General features: G+C 54.4%; 4 protein-coding genes across 4 annotated transcripts; all 4 read left to right on the forward strand.

Moving 5' to 3' along the window:
• Window positions 1-820: 820 nt before the first annotated feature.
• BESB_001060 (SAG-related sequence) lies at window positions 821-1,942 on the forward strand (the record flags this gene model as incomplete). Its single annotated transcript, XM_029358861.1, has 1 exon — window positions 821-1,942. The coding sequence occupies one exon, from the start codon at window positions 821-823 to the stop codon at window positions 1,940-1,942; it is 1,122 nt and encodes a 373-aa protein (XP_029221773.1).
• Window positions 1,943-3,273: 1,331 nt separating this feature from the next.
• Window positions 3,274-4,401, forward strand: BESB_001070 (SAG-related sequence; the record flags this gene model as incomplete). The annotated part of the gene is made up of 1 exon (XM_029358862.1): window positions 3,274-4,401. The coding sequence occupies one exon, from the start codon at window positions 3,274-3,276 to the stop codon at window positions 4,399-4,401; it is 1,128 nt and encodes a 375-aa protein (XP_029221774.1).
• A 1,878-nt stretch (window positions 4,402-6,279) lies between these two features.
• On the forward strand, window positions 6,280-7,425 carry BESB_001080 (SAG-related sequence; the record flags this gene model as incomplete). Its single annotated transcript, XM_029358863.1, has 1 exon — window positions 6,280-7,425. One exon carries the CDS (start codon window positions 6,280-6,282, stop codon window positions 7,423-7,425), a length of 1,146 nt encoding a protein of 381 aa, XP_029221775.1.
• Window positions 7,426-10,985: 3,560 nt separating this feature from the next.
• Window positions 10,986-12,086, forward strand: BESB_001090 (SAG-related sequence; the record flags this gene model as incomplete). The annotated part of the gene is made up of 1 exon (XM_029358864.1): window positions 10,986-12,086. One exon carries the CDS (start codon window positions 10,986-10,988, stop codon window positions 12,084-12,086), a length of 1,101 nt encoding a protein of 366 aa, XP_029221776.1.
• Between the last annotated feature and the right edge of the window lie 1,179 nt (window positions 12,087-13,265).

Raw genomic sequence — 13,265 nt, forward strand, 5'->3', positions numbered from 1 at the left:
CGAGGCAGCAGGGTGTAATGGGCAACCCCAAACCCCTGCTCTGGTCTTCAGTATATATTTGTGGTTCGGGAGTCGAAGTCCAAATGTCCAACTATTCGCTAGTACCATTAGGGGGCGTGTTCAAGCATGGAAAGGAGACATCTCTTCAGTCTCTGCCTTCACTCCAACCTAGCTAGGGAGACGAACCACCGTTGTAATAGGTAGGAAACCGTTTCAGAAGTGGGAAAATATGAGGCAGGCATGAAGAGTCCTGCTAGTCATCTTCTTTCCCAGTGGAGCAGAACGACAACGATATGCAACCGAAGCAGCTTAGTGATCGGACGTCCTCGCCACATGTACATAGATACTATCTAAATAGCTTAATTTAGTGGTAGAAACCCTTACCCCCCGGGGGAAGAGGCGGTTCACTCGAGAGATAGCTAAAACTCCATCCCGATTCTTCTGCCATACTGATCGTCCTCGGGAAGAAAGGCGGTAACAGTTAGTTGTAGAGTTAAGCACCGCAATTCTCCACCGCCTAAAATTTCTTCTTCCGATGTCAGAGGAAGACTAGAGCTGCGGTGTGAGACTGGAGCCCGCGAGTCGGCGACAAGCGCGACACCTTCGACGACGCAGGGTTCTCTACAGCCGGCGTTTTTTCGCGCGAGGGGGGCTGAGGGGAATGGCGGGTAACCCGCCACGGACGACCAGCCAGCCGAGGGGGAATGACGCGTTGAAGGGCACAGACTCACCAGCATCTTTGTGGCAAGGACTTTCAAATATCCGGCTGCTCCGCGCTTCACACCGTTTCGTAATCACTGACTGAAGACAAAGTGCCGGAATGGCGGATTCGCGCCTGACTCTGCGCCACGGAGGACGGTCCAGGCCGCCCGTGTCAGTGGCGTGGAAGATCGTGGCTGTTTACGCTAGTGGAGTCCTTCTGTTCACTCCTCACCAAGCTGATGGACATCGGCTCCAGCAGGTCGTCGCGAACGGCAATCTAGGGAGGGAACAGCATTCCCCTGGCGCGGCTGCCTCGTCTACTTGCGAACTGGAGAAGCCCGGCGGCAGCGGCAATGGAGAGCCCTCGATTCCCGTGCTGACATTATCCGCTGACACCCCGACCGCCACTTTGCTGTGCTCTGGTGGAGACAATACGGTAGTCCCCAGCGACGACACAAAAGTGTGTTCCGCTCAGACTTCCACAATATCGACGTGCGCGAAAGGTGACGACGGCACCCAGGTACTCCTGAAACAGCTCCTAGAATCTACTGACAGCATTAAATCAACAATCACGCCCACCAAAGAGCCGGTCGGGAAGCACTGGACGCTGAGCCTGAAAGAATTCCCTCTCATAGACCAGGCATTCGTCGTCGGGTGTCAAAGGAACAACCAAGACACTAACTCAAAGTGCAAAGTCAGAGTTGACGTGAAGGCACGGCCTTCAACTGTCGAGGACGGGAACATTGTCACTTGTTCCTACGGCAAGGACAGCAATCTGACGCCGCTGCAGGCGGAACTAACGAAGGAAAACAACGAGTTGGCACTGGCCTGCGGCAATCACGGCACAATTACCCCTACGACGTTCACCACGCATCTGTGTCAGGATGACACACTGAAGAAGTGTGAAAAGAGGTACACTGAAGTACTCCCACTCTACAGCGAATCATGGTGGACAAACACTAGCAAGGATGGGGACCCAGTCAAGTTCAAAGTTCCCAAAGAAGGGTTCCCGACTGCAGACCAGAAGTTCTACATCGGATGCCTTCCAAAGAAGGCCGAAGAAGGACACTCGCCTTCACGTGACGTTCCAGGAAAGGACGCCGCTACAACGACGCCTTGCAAGGTGTTAGTGACAGTGAAGGCTGCAAGCTCTCCGTCAGCTGCTTCCTCTGCTTTGCTGGCGGCAGTTTTTGCCGCTGGAGTTGCTGTGTTTCCTGGACTCAGTGTCGGCTCTGCATGATCGAGGAGTGTCAACCAGACGAGCGCGTTGGTTAGGAATTAGGTTCTCACCGGACATTTCTTTGTCTATCACACAGGCCGGAAGTGATATGAGTCAACTTCCCGTCTCACCTAGTATCTGTCCTCTACACCTGATTGCATTCTACTCTATGCATCGCTGCGTAACCGTGCTTGATCATTTCAGCCACGTGCAGAAATGTGTGCATCGCCTCTGCGACTATTACGTGAGCGAATGTCATGTTGGTGGGTCGCAATGCGAGCCGACGTAGAACTACATGATCCCGTGGTTCTGCGAAGAGACGACACGCTTCTTTCAGGTCAGATTCTGGTCGTGGTAACCATACAAATCCCTTACACGTCTACGTTCAGCGGCGTGGTCAGTAGAGTTCTGTGCATAGCGGGAGGGGAACAGTCAGGCATCGAGTTTCGTGGATTCTTAGGTAGGCAGACTGCTCGATCAACAAATACCGCCCACGCCTAGCGATGTGACTGCGCAGGTATGTATGCAAGACAACGCACGCGATAAAGGGGTGACAGAGGGCCTAAGCTCAAAGCCTCGGCTTTGTGCCATATTTTCCGACGCGCGACGAGCGTCAACGCTTTGAGTCTCCCGAGGCACAGTTATAGCAGTATATAAATGCTGTCTCATCTGCTCTCGGTTGCCAACACAAGGGCTTAGATGCCACTTCCTCGAGAACGACGATCGCAGCACATGGACGGTTGCGTCAATGCCAGCTCTTTCTTGCAGGCTGCCCTACAAGCAGCTGGCTTGTTCGTACTCAACCACGCGATCTGCAGGAAATGGTGAGAAATGTCATTAGGCAACGCACGCAGTGGCTGTGGCATGCTTAAGAGGTTGCCCGTTTTGTTCCCAGTGTACTCACAAGAAGAGCGCTCCCAAAAGAAAAAAACCCTCTCGCCTTCGACGCGTAGTGGGGTATCACTAAGCCTCAGCCCTGTATTTTCTCTTCAGTGTGCCACTAGCATGAGCCCAGCAGCAGAGAAAAACTCCCGCCTCGCCACCTATCTGCGCCATGGTGACCCCCGCTAGCGTTTTGTGTCTCACGACAGAAAACGCCGCGTCCACCACGGCATGTCAGCGACGCAAGGTCGGCGACCGCGCCCGTGCTCGACGGATGCGGGCAAACAGGCCGGCGACGCCGCAGCGGCGGCGATCGCAGTTTACTTTCACGGCGACAGGAAGCGAGTGTGACGACAGACTGTTTCTGCAGCTGCAGAGATCTTATTTGAGGGCACGCCTGCTTGCGCGCCTATCCCAAGACGTACCCTCTGAATTTTGCGACTACAAGTTCATCTTCTGCTGTGATCACAATGTCCGTGCAACCCCAAGGATGGCATGAACGCTACAGCTCCAGGACCTGGAGGCTCGCAGCTGTGTGCGTCAGCGTTGTGTTGATGCGCCACGGCGAAGAAGCACTGGCGTACGACGTAACTCGCGGGCGGATGTCTCAGCCAGATATGTCAAATGAGCACGCGCCGTTGCCTTCAGAAACGTTTGTGGAATGTAATGGGTCGAAGCAGGACACAGTACCCAACGAGCCGTTCGTTGTGACGCTTTCCAAGGAGAAGCCCGCCGCCACCGTACACTGCACGGAAGAAAACAACAAAGTCATTCCCCAAGATTCAAAGAAAGTTTGCTACCCTCAGGCCAACAACCCGACGGTCGATGGGTGTAGTAAGGCAAACCCCACAAACATCCAAGTTTCCCTCCAAGAGCTCCTTGGTTCGAGCACCGAGATCGCTGCAACAATTTCGCCGCTGGCGAAGGAGAACAAAACGCAAGGTGAGCAGTGGAGACTGGCGCTAAAAGAAACAGATTTTCCTTTATCGGACCAATCCTTCTTCGTCGGATGCCAGCAAACCACCAAGAACAATTCGATTTGCAAAGCAACAGTCAACGTGAAAGCGAGGCAATCATCTGCCCGTGATAACGTTGTTCAGTGCGCGTACGGAAGAGAGAGCAATCCTGACGACGTAGAGGTTGTGATAACGGAAAGCAACAGGGCTCTGACTCTCGACTGCGGGAAAGATGGCTCTGTCAAGCCGTCAAAATACACAAGTTTATACTGCGACCTCGCGGACTTGGATAATTGCACTAAGCACTTCTCAGATATTTTCCCGGGCTTTGACGAGAACTGGTGGACGAAGGAAGAACAAGGGAGAGTGCCGGCGAAACTAACAATTCCTTCGACGGGCTTTCCAAGTGAAGACCGAAGCTTCTTTATCGGGTGTGCTCCGCTTCCGGATGCCGGAACCGGGCAAGAATCTCGCAGCGATTCGGAGAGTGAACAACAGGCACCGCCAGCGAAATCAACTTGCAAAGTGCGTGTGACCGTGAGAGCTGCGAGCTCTGCATCCCTAGCACTGACATCCGTAGGAACGTCAGTTGCAGCATCTGTGGCTGCCGTCCTCGCAATTGTCGTCGCTGGCTTAATGTGAACGGGGACGGCATTTGTGAGCCTTTGGGCATAGGGAATATCCGGTGAACCAAACAAGCCAGAAAGGAGCGAGCCTGCGTGCTTGTGCGTCGCCGGCGCATCTGTACATGCCCAGCCAGTCTGCGCCGCAGGCAGGACTGCCTGGCAGCACCAAGAGGGCGCTTAGCATCCGCGTCGCAGGGGGACGAGAGCGAAACGCACAAGCGACCTCGGTTACGCCTTTCTGTCTACCCAAAGCGTTTCCGGCGCATCCATTCAGGACGTTCAGTCGTGTGCATCATGCTTGCTGTCTCACGTGTCCCTTTACGTCAGCAATGATGCTGCGTGCGAACGGGCGTCTGAGTTGTGTATCGATTAATGACGAATGACATGTGTCGCTACGGGTGGGGGAGGAGGGGGCGGGGGGGCGGGGCTGTAAGTGGTGCCTACGACCCTGTCTCAATAGTCGTTCGTGCCGACCGCGTCGAGGCCAGGACACTCGTAGAAATGGTACGCTGTAGGAGCGGTTCTGGCGATTATGACTACCCGTGAACAACACAATGCAGTTCAATGTGGTATTCGAGTCATCAGTTCGTTCTGCGTTTCCCGAAGAGGTTTCGCGGGGGATCGCAGTAGTTAGTCATCTCCCGCATGTGAGCCGCTATTGGTGGTTGAAACGAAGGAAAGCCAAGGAATGACTCCATAATTTTTCTCCCTCGGAGAGAGTCACGTGGTATCGCAGGTTACTGTCCACCGTTATGGACTATGCTAGAAACGAGCGCAAATACAAAATCCTTGAGGAGTGTCGCACAGACGGCGCTCGGACGGAATACGTGGATAGAGTGTATTGCCTTGAGTCGTCCTGAAGGCTCCCATTCAGGCTACACGTATAATACCGCGGACAATCAGCAACTGGAAAGAAACGCTAGAGGCAGAAGCCTCTAGCGTCACTAGCTGTTTACAGCGTTCCACGAAAGCAAAGACCTACAGGAACTGTAGACTGAACTGCCGGGTCGTTCATCGCATTCATTGCATTCGGTAAAGCCCAACAAGGGGTCCAGTCGTGTGTCATTGCAGTTACACAGGCTCTACTACTCAGGCAGGCCCTTTATCTCCATTTTTTCGTGGTTGCAGATCTACCGCGTTTCACGCGTTTATTCATCATGTGGAGTGCCGCGATTGCCCAGTGACCGTGCAACATGAGCGCGAGTGTAAACCGGTTATTCAGCGTTTGCAGTGTTCACCAACGATCACTTGAGAGGTGCGAGTAGGTTGCCTCCGCTCCTGGGAAACACTTGTGCATGCCCGGGTGAAGTGCAGGCCAACCGCGGATAGGGGTACATCCATCGTCGAAAAGACTTCTGCGGGCGTGCTTTGCTTTTTGACATCGTCGCCGACAGGTCTTTGCACAGAAGATGAAATAACGCGTGTCTCAACGGAAAGAGCTCATCTCTGTCTAAGAAACCCAGCGAGCGACACAGCTTTAGGGTTCGTCCTTATCATCGGCTGTTCACCAGTGTCGCGACCGAAAGGGAAATGTACGACACAGAGCGGGTCTCGCCTCCTTTGAGACTCTCATAATAGACGTTTTCCGCACCGCTTCCATCACACTGCATGTGCCTGGGACCTGCTGCTACGCGCGGGGGACAGCGCCACACATCATGGAATGGCGTCACGAGATCTTACGCCCTAGTTGGACTAGAGTGTCTTTGTGGGAGCGGGGGTCTTGGAGGGTGCCGCCGAGGAGCGAGCGGGTCGACGGAAATCATGCCCGAAGCAACTCGTTCTCTTGCAGAGTCTCGATTTACACGCACGCGCTACACAAAATTGCTTCTGCTTCAAGATGCAGAGCCAGCTGTCGTAATCGTACGGTGTTTCATGTCTCCAGCAGTTGTCAATAATGAAGGGGTATGCTCGATTCTTGCGTCAGTGCGGAGCGTTCATTCCGATGCCACGAAAATGGATGGCGGTGTGCGGTGGCGCTGTTTTGCTGTTGTCTATGGGTCATGCCGCGGCGAATCACAGGGACCAGGATTTGCTGCGTCGGCCGTTGGCGGAACGAGACGCGACAGCTTCACTTGATTCAGTCATCACATGTAATGCGACATCGCAGGAAGAGGAACCGGGGAAGCCGCTCGAATTGACGCTGTCTGTTGACAGGGCCTCAGGCACTTTGCAGTGTACCGGCGAAGGCAACACAGTTGTACCTAGCGATGGTGCACTTGTGTGTGATTCAAAGGATAGCAAAGCGACAGTAAAACTGTGCCAAGAGGAGAAGCCAGGAGGCGCAAAGGTTCCGCTGAAGCAGCTTCTCGAGAGCAGTGACGAGGTCACCGCCTCCATCTCCTCTCTTACAAACGAGGAAAACAGTCCGGGGCAGCTTTGGAAGCTGGAGCTTAACGACTCGCAGTTTCCTCTGGTGGACAAGTCTTTCTTCGTTGGTTGCCAGACCAAGAACCCATCAGACTCGAAATGCAAGGTCACTCTCAACGTGGAGGCGAGACCTTCATCCGTTCAAGACAGTACTGTCACGTGCGCCTACGGCAAGGATAGCAATCCAGCGCCTCTGGAGGTTGTTTTGACAGAACGTAAAAACACGATGACCCTGAACTGCGGCAAAGACGGTTCATTCCAGCCAACGAATTACTCCACTATATACTGCGGCGGCGAGAGTCTACAGAATTGCACGAAGAGTTTCACAGAGATTCTTCCAAATTTTCAAGAAACATGGTGGACCAAGGCCGAACCTGGGACGAAGCCGGCTGTGCTGACGATCCCGTCTGCCGAGTTTCCCAATGAAAACAGAACCTTTTACATTGGTTGTTCCCTCACGCAAAGCAACCATGTTTCGCCCGAAGGACTTCCAAGTGCTCGTACATCTTCAGATCCTTCGCCGGGCGCTGCCGCATCCTCGACGTGCAAAGTGAAGGTGACTGTGAACTCTGCGAGCTCAGGCTCTGGCGTGAGCGCTGCGGCTGGCTTTGGGTTTCCGATCTTGGTCGCTGCCGGACTCACTGGCCTCGCGGCAGGCTTCACGTGCGCCTGAGTGTTGCTTCTGGTATTTCATGTAGTGTCAGAGCAGCCACAGCCATGAGTTATGAAGGCCTTTTCCTCCATCCTGCCACGCCGGTCCTCGCTTGGATATCTCAACGACACGCAGTCTGTCGCTCGTGCTGCAGCAGCTCCAGATGCGTACGTGAATGGCTCGTAGGGGCCCTGTGTGTGAACCACGGTTTCCGAGCGGAGTGCATCTCTATGGTAACCGTTCGTCGGCCCATCCTCGAAGGATAGGGGCGGTGCACATGGTCACGCCGCTTCGCCGATTTCGTGCCATGTCGGTGGCCTAAATGAAAGTGAGCGATCGCCCCGTGCTCCTTTCGCACGGCATTTCCCCTCGCAGTCGCTGATCGCAAAAGCAGCAGTTTCAAGGCGATGCTCGGCAGCGCTTCATGTGCCTTAGCGGAAAATCCTCTACGGCTATGAGTCGCCTCCCTTCGCGCTAGCCTCGCGCCTTCACGCACGCTCATGAAATCACTGCGTATCCTTTCAGGAAGGGTATCTACCTCTGCATGCGCTGAGGTCCACTGGTCCCGTGGCGCATCTTCGAGGCCGCTCCACTGCACATTCTTCTCTGTATTCACATTCAGCGGAACTGATTCTAAACACACCAATCGCTGCACTGGCCGCATCATGATGAATCATCCACGCCACCCCATGGAATCATGTACGAGCGATCGCCTCCACCGAGGCTCCGCCGAGTGTAACGATGTAGTCTCATGGGGACCTTCACGCGCACGAGAGAGACCTCAGAGACACCGGCACGATTGAGGACGCGAGTCGGGGAAGGGCGTAGTAGAGTGACAGGTGGATGTCGTGTCACGCTCGATCTCTACAAGAGAGAAAATGACCTAGGGGTACGATGGGTTCTTCCTGTTCTTCCGAGCAGGACAACAACGGGGGAACTTCTTAATCACCCGAGGCGCAGGTGTCCTCAACGTATTGATCCTCTGTAACAGACTCCAGGAAGCTACGGCAGAAGCAGAAACACGAGCAGCTGCGTGCATTCGTGTTGTCACGGTCCCGAGGAGCCGACGTCCGACCCAGTTTACGGCAGCAGGGTCGCCCGTGTGGCCTGCCACGTCGGCGTCCGCCGCCCGCATCAGGTGCGGGGGCACCCGCCACGACCGCCGTTGACTGAGTCCGCCCGCGGCAATCGCGCAGTTGCCGCAGGGTCACGCACTCCCTAGAGTGCTCTGTCGGCAGATTCATGTGGAGGTCACTAGGTCTCGCAGTGTCATAGGAAATCCGGTGAAGATCTACGGCGCGTCCGAGCCACCGCGTCACCATTTCTTCGAGAATTCACTTCAGGCCTTCACCCCAATGGCGAAGACGGCATTGCGTGTGCACATATACTCCTAGTCGCGTCATCTGCTGGCGTGCGTTCTTAACCTGGTGAGCGGGGGCGTCTTCATTGGCGCCAGAACGAACTCTTCTGACTGGAAAGTCATCGCCGAAGGAGTGAAACCCACTCGCCCGAAACAGGTGGTTGAGTGCGAGGAATCCCGTCAGCATCAAGATCCTCCAGACCCCTGCAAATTGACGGCGTCTCAGAACACCCTGATATCGCAGTACAGTGCAAAGGCAGAGGAAACGAGTCGTCCCTGAGGCGAGCCGCCAACGTTTGTGTACCACAGTCGCCCACCACAACACTACAGAAATGTAAGGAAAACGACGGGGAAAAATGCAAGTTTCCCTTCAGGAGCTTCTCGGAACGAGTGCCTCGGTCACACCATTAGCTCCTGAGCTCGAGGATCAGGCAGAACAACCTGCTCTCCTAGACGTGGAAAACGATAACGCTCAGTAATGGGAAATGGCGCACAACGAGTCGCAGCTCCACCCGATTGCTCTGCCATCCCGGCCCTCTGATTGATACTCCACTAGGACGGATTATGCTCATGATGCGCTGGTGAGTGTGTGTACTTAGTGTCCTGCAGTCTGAATCTTGCGCACCCGCATGGCATTCGCATGAGTGGAAATCTATGGCCGCGTCTCGTGGTACATACCTCCGACGACATGCGTATCTATCGGAGGTCGAGACGGTCTGTATCTTGCGACTTGCAAGATCACATGCTCAGTCCTCCTCTCGCCACTCACCTTTCCCAGGCTCCGTTTGGTCTCCAGATTGAGGATGTACGTGTTTTTGCTTCGGAGGCATTTTTGCGCAGAGCGGGACTGTGAGTGGCAGCCCGTAAGATAACTCCCCGCTGCGACGCCTGAGTGTAGGCTCATGCGGTGCCCGCTTTGTCCCTCATCCCGATGCTGTCAGGGTCGATCATGAGTGTACTGCTCCTTGCATACGAAACGGCGGTGCATTTAGGGAGGTGCCTCTTGGAGTTCTGTCGTGAACGCCCTCGGTCCGTTGTCTGAGCAGACACTGCTTCTCCAATACGGTTCCTCTATTTCTGTTCGTCCAGGGGTACGAAGACGCGGCAACACCGCATTCGCACAGACTGCGCAGTACGCAGAGTGTCCTGGCTGGCTCGTTTGATGGGACATTGCGAGCGTGGGTGGCGTGCACATCACACCCATCCAACACCAGAGTGTCTACGCCCACCCCAGGGTACCTAGTAATAATCAAAATCTGCTTGATTCAGCACCTTTCCTTCATTTCTCATCGACAGTGTGAAGCGAAATGATACCGTGAGCAGACCACCAGCGTCTAAACCATCAGTCTCTGCAGGGTGCCGTACTTGTAAAGTAGTTTAATATGGTGAAGATGCCTTGACAGTTCGTGTAGTTGTATGGCTTGCCATATACGTACCTAACCAGTTGGAACTTTTAGTACCGGTAGGAATTGCAGTTCAGAGGCGCACACAGCTTGCGCGAAGGGCGTCTCGCTGCTTGTTTCGGAATAGTAGCCTTTCGTTCCAGAGGTTCATAGTTTCGCGGTCCACGCAGGTTTAACCGTGCACACAGTGTGACCGCCACGTCAGTTGGCGGTCGCCACGGTTCCAAACAGAGCAGGCTCATGTGGCGCGCAGTGCAAGTCATCGTTGGGGCAGTAATCGCTGAGTTTCTCGGGCTTTTTACTAGGCTCCTACTGGGGGGCGATTATACGTGGAGCCGGGGAATGCTCAAAACTACATAGAAATTCAACTAGTGGAAGTCTCGGCAGCAAGACAAGACCCTCGTCGGGCATGACGTCGTCCATGATGTGCCAGCGCCGAGAAGTCAACAGAGCAATGGCTTAGGACTGAAGACAAAGATGCAGTGCGACGGAAGCGCCTCAGATCTTGACACAGTATATCTATTTCATGGCGGGTTCCCGGTCCCTCACCTAGCATGCAGTCTAATAACCCGCCAGGGTGGCCCTTGCAGCCAGCAGCGCCCATAATGGGGGTGTGCGCGTCGAGAGTGGCTCCCGCGCCGTGTGGAGCGTCTCGATAGCGCCTCCATGGCAGGGAGTTACGCCGACCAAGAGAGTCGGCTCTACGTGGCGACACCTCAGCAGCAGATAGATATTGAAGGCCGTATGCTCTCACTGTGTACATGCTTACGTCTTCAACGAGAGGTTCTCCTCGTCAATTTTTGCTGAAGTTGTGAACCATGTTTGCAACTCCCTGGGCCGTGCGGTCATGCGGCCGGTTCAGGTCGAAGCTTCGCAACGTGGTGGCCGTGTGCGTCGGCGGGTTTTTGCTGAGTTCGAGTGGCGTTGCTCATGCAGTTAAGCTCGAAAACGGTCTCCGTCTGCGCATCACGGAGCCAGGAACTCAGGAATCGGCGTCTCCGAACAAGCATGTAACCTGCAACTTTGAGGCGGCGGACGAACAAAAGACACTCAATTTGACGCTGTCCACGGTTTCGCCTACGGTCGCGCTGCAATGTACTGGCAAGAACGCCCAGCTCTTCCCTACGGACGGCCGCACGGTCTGTAGCTTCCAGGAGGGCAGCACTACGGCGGAAAATTGCAAGACACATCTGTTGCAATCGCTGCTCCAATCAAGAGATGGTATTGCGGCAACAATCACCCCCGCTGAGAATGTCTCAGAAACCCAGAGCCGAGAGTGGAAATTGAGCCTGACTGAAACACAGTTCCCTCGCTCTGACGAAAAGTTTATCGTGGGCTGTAAAGCATCTTCGCCAGAGAAGTCGTGCACACTCACAGTGGATGTGAAAGCTCGCTCCTCCTCCGCTGAGAACAACGTTGTCACCTGTGCGTACGGTGAAGACAGCAATCCTGGGATCTTCAAGGTTGAGTTGACGAGGGATAACAACACTCTGACGCTGGACTGCGGGAGCGACGGGTCGATCAAACCGCCGAGCTACACAACCATTTACTGCAGCGATGAGAGTCTAGAAGAGTGCCAGAAGGGTTTCAAGGAGATTCTTCCCAAGTTTCACGAGAGTTGGTGGACGAAGGAAAAACCGGGGGAGGCGCCAGCGAAACTGAATATTCCTCCCGCGGATTTTCCCAGTGAAGACAGGAGCTTCTTTATTGGTTGTGCTAAGCTTCCCGAAGCCCAAAGCGAACACGAGTCTCGTAGACAGAGCGCCCCTGAGCAACAAGCAACATCACCGGCAGGAACTTGCAAAGTGCGTGTGGTCTTGAAGGCGGTGACCTCTACGTCACTCGCACTGCCCTCTGTACACACGGCCACTGCAGCCTCCACTGCTGCTGCGCTCGCAGGCGTTACCGCCTGGTTTTGAAAAGTCTCTCAAAACAAGAGGGCTTCGCCTGGACCGCGTGTGTGCCAGCGCAACATGCCGTTTGCTCAGTCAGGAGCCCGCCGAGAATGCTTTCCGACGCAAGCCCTCATTAACCCTCTATTGCAGGCATTCGTGCCTTACGGTCATGGACGAGAAGCACCTAGGTATATGTGAAATTCGCGCGTGTGCGACGTAGTGCATTGCACTACGGTTCTCGAGTGAGGGTATCCTTACGTCACCTTCATTTATATCCGACCTCCTCTTTCAACCTACGCTGGGGCGGGTTTTTCTGTGTACCATTTCATACGTTCAAGTATGCGAGGAGGGAGCCTCCATAAGGCACCTCACGCAGGTAAGGTAACGCAGTGGAATGCATTAAGGACCGTTCCCAGAGAGAAACGGAGGGCAGATATTGTTTTGCCCCTTGACATATATGGTTGAGGCGTGCTCCCTTGCTCACTGACATGGAAGAAAACTCGGTACAGCAACTTAACGAAAATACCAAAACGAACTGCACCGCAGGAAACAGCGGGGCGGCGCACGATGATACAGTTTGGACAAGAGGTCTGGGATGACCGTGAAATACCTCCGCAAATAGGCACAAGGCTGCTGCAGACTGAACCATGCAGTGGGGTATAGTGGTGTTGCCTCCTTGATTGAACCCGAAATCCTGAGCCGATACGTGTCACCATGGCTTCCTACGTCCTGTGTGGTCACTAGCTCAGTTGTGTCCTCTGATTTGGGGTGTCTGTCTCCGACTGTCTCGGTGGGGTTCGATTTCGCACGCTACCACGTTGGTCGGTTGACAGTCCAGCGTTGACTCCAAGGATGAACAATATTGCGACTTGAGAAGCGTGCGGTGCTTCTGTTTCTGAGAACTTTTGCGTAATTCATGCTCTGCCCCGCATCTTGACGTCTGCCTGCTTCCTATCGCGTGTGTAGACACCTCTTGAGGCTAACAGTGGGTGCGTTGGCGTGGGGTGTTGTTGTTTTGCCTTCTCCTGTGTCTGTGTACTGACAATGAACTCTTAAAGGGCGGCTTCGACGAACCAAAATGTTTTTTCTAGGTGGCCACGTTGGTATCAGCCGAACATAGATTGCGGCCAGGTTTGCTTTGCTCTCTGATCCACCTTTAACCCGAGAGGGAATGGATGGCTATCCTGAGCGACGTAGTCTCAC

This window comes from Besnoitia besnoiti, chromosome I (genome assembly GCF_002563875.1).
Source record: "Besnoitia besnoiti strain Bb-Ger1 chromosome I, whole genome shotgun sequence".
In the NCBI taxonomy this organism is placed as follows: Eukaryota; Apicomplexa; class Conoidasida; order Eucoccidiorida; family Sarcocystidae; genus Besnoitia; species Besnoitia besnoiti.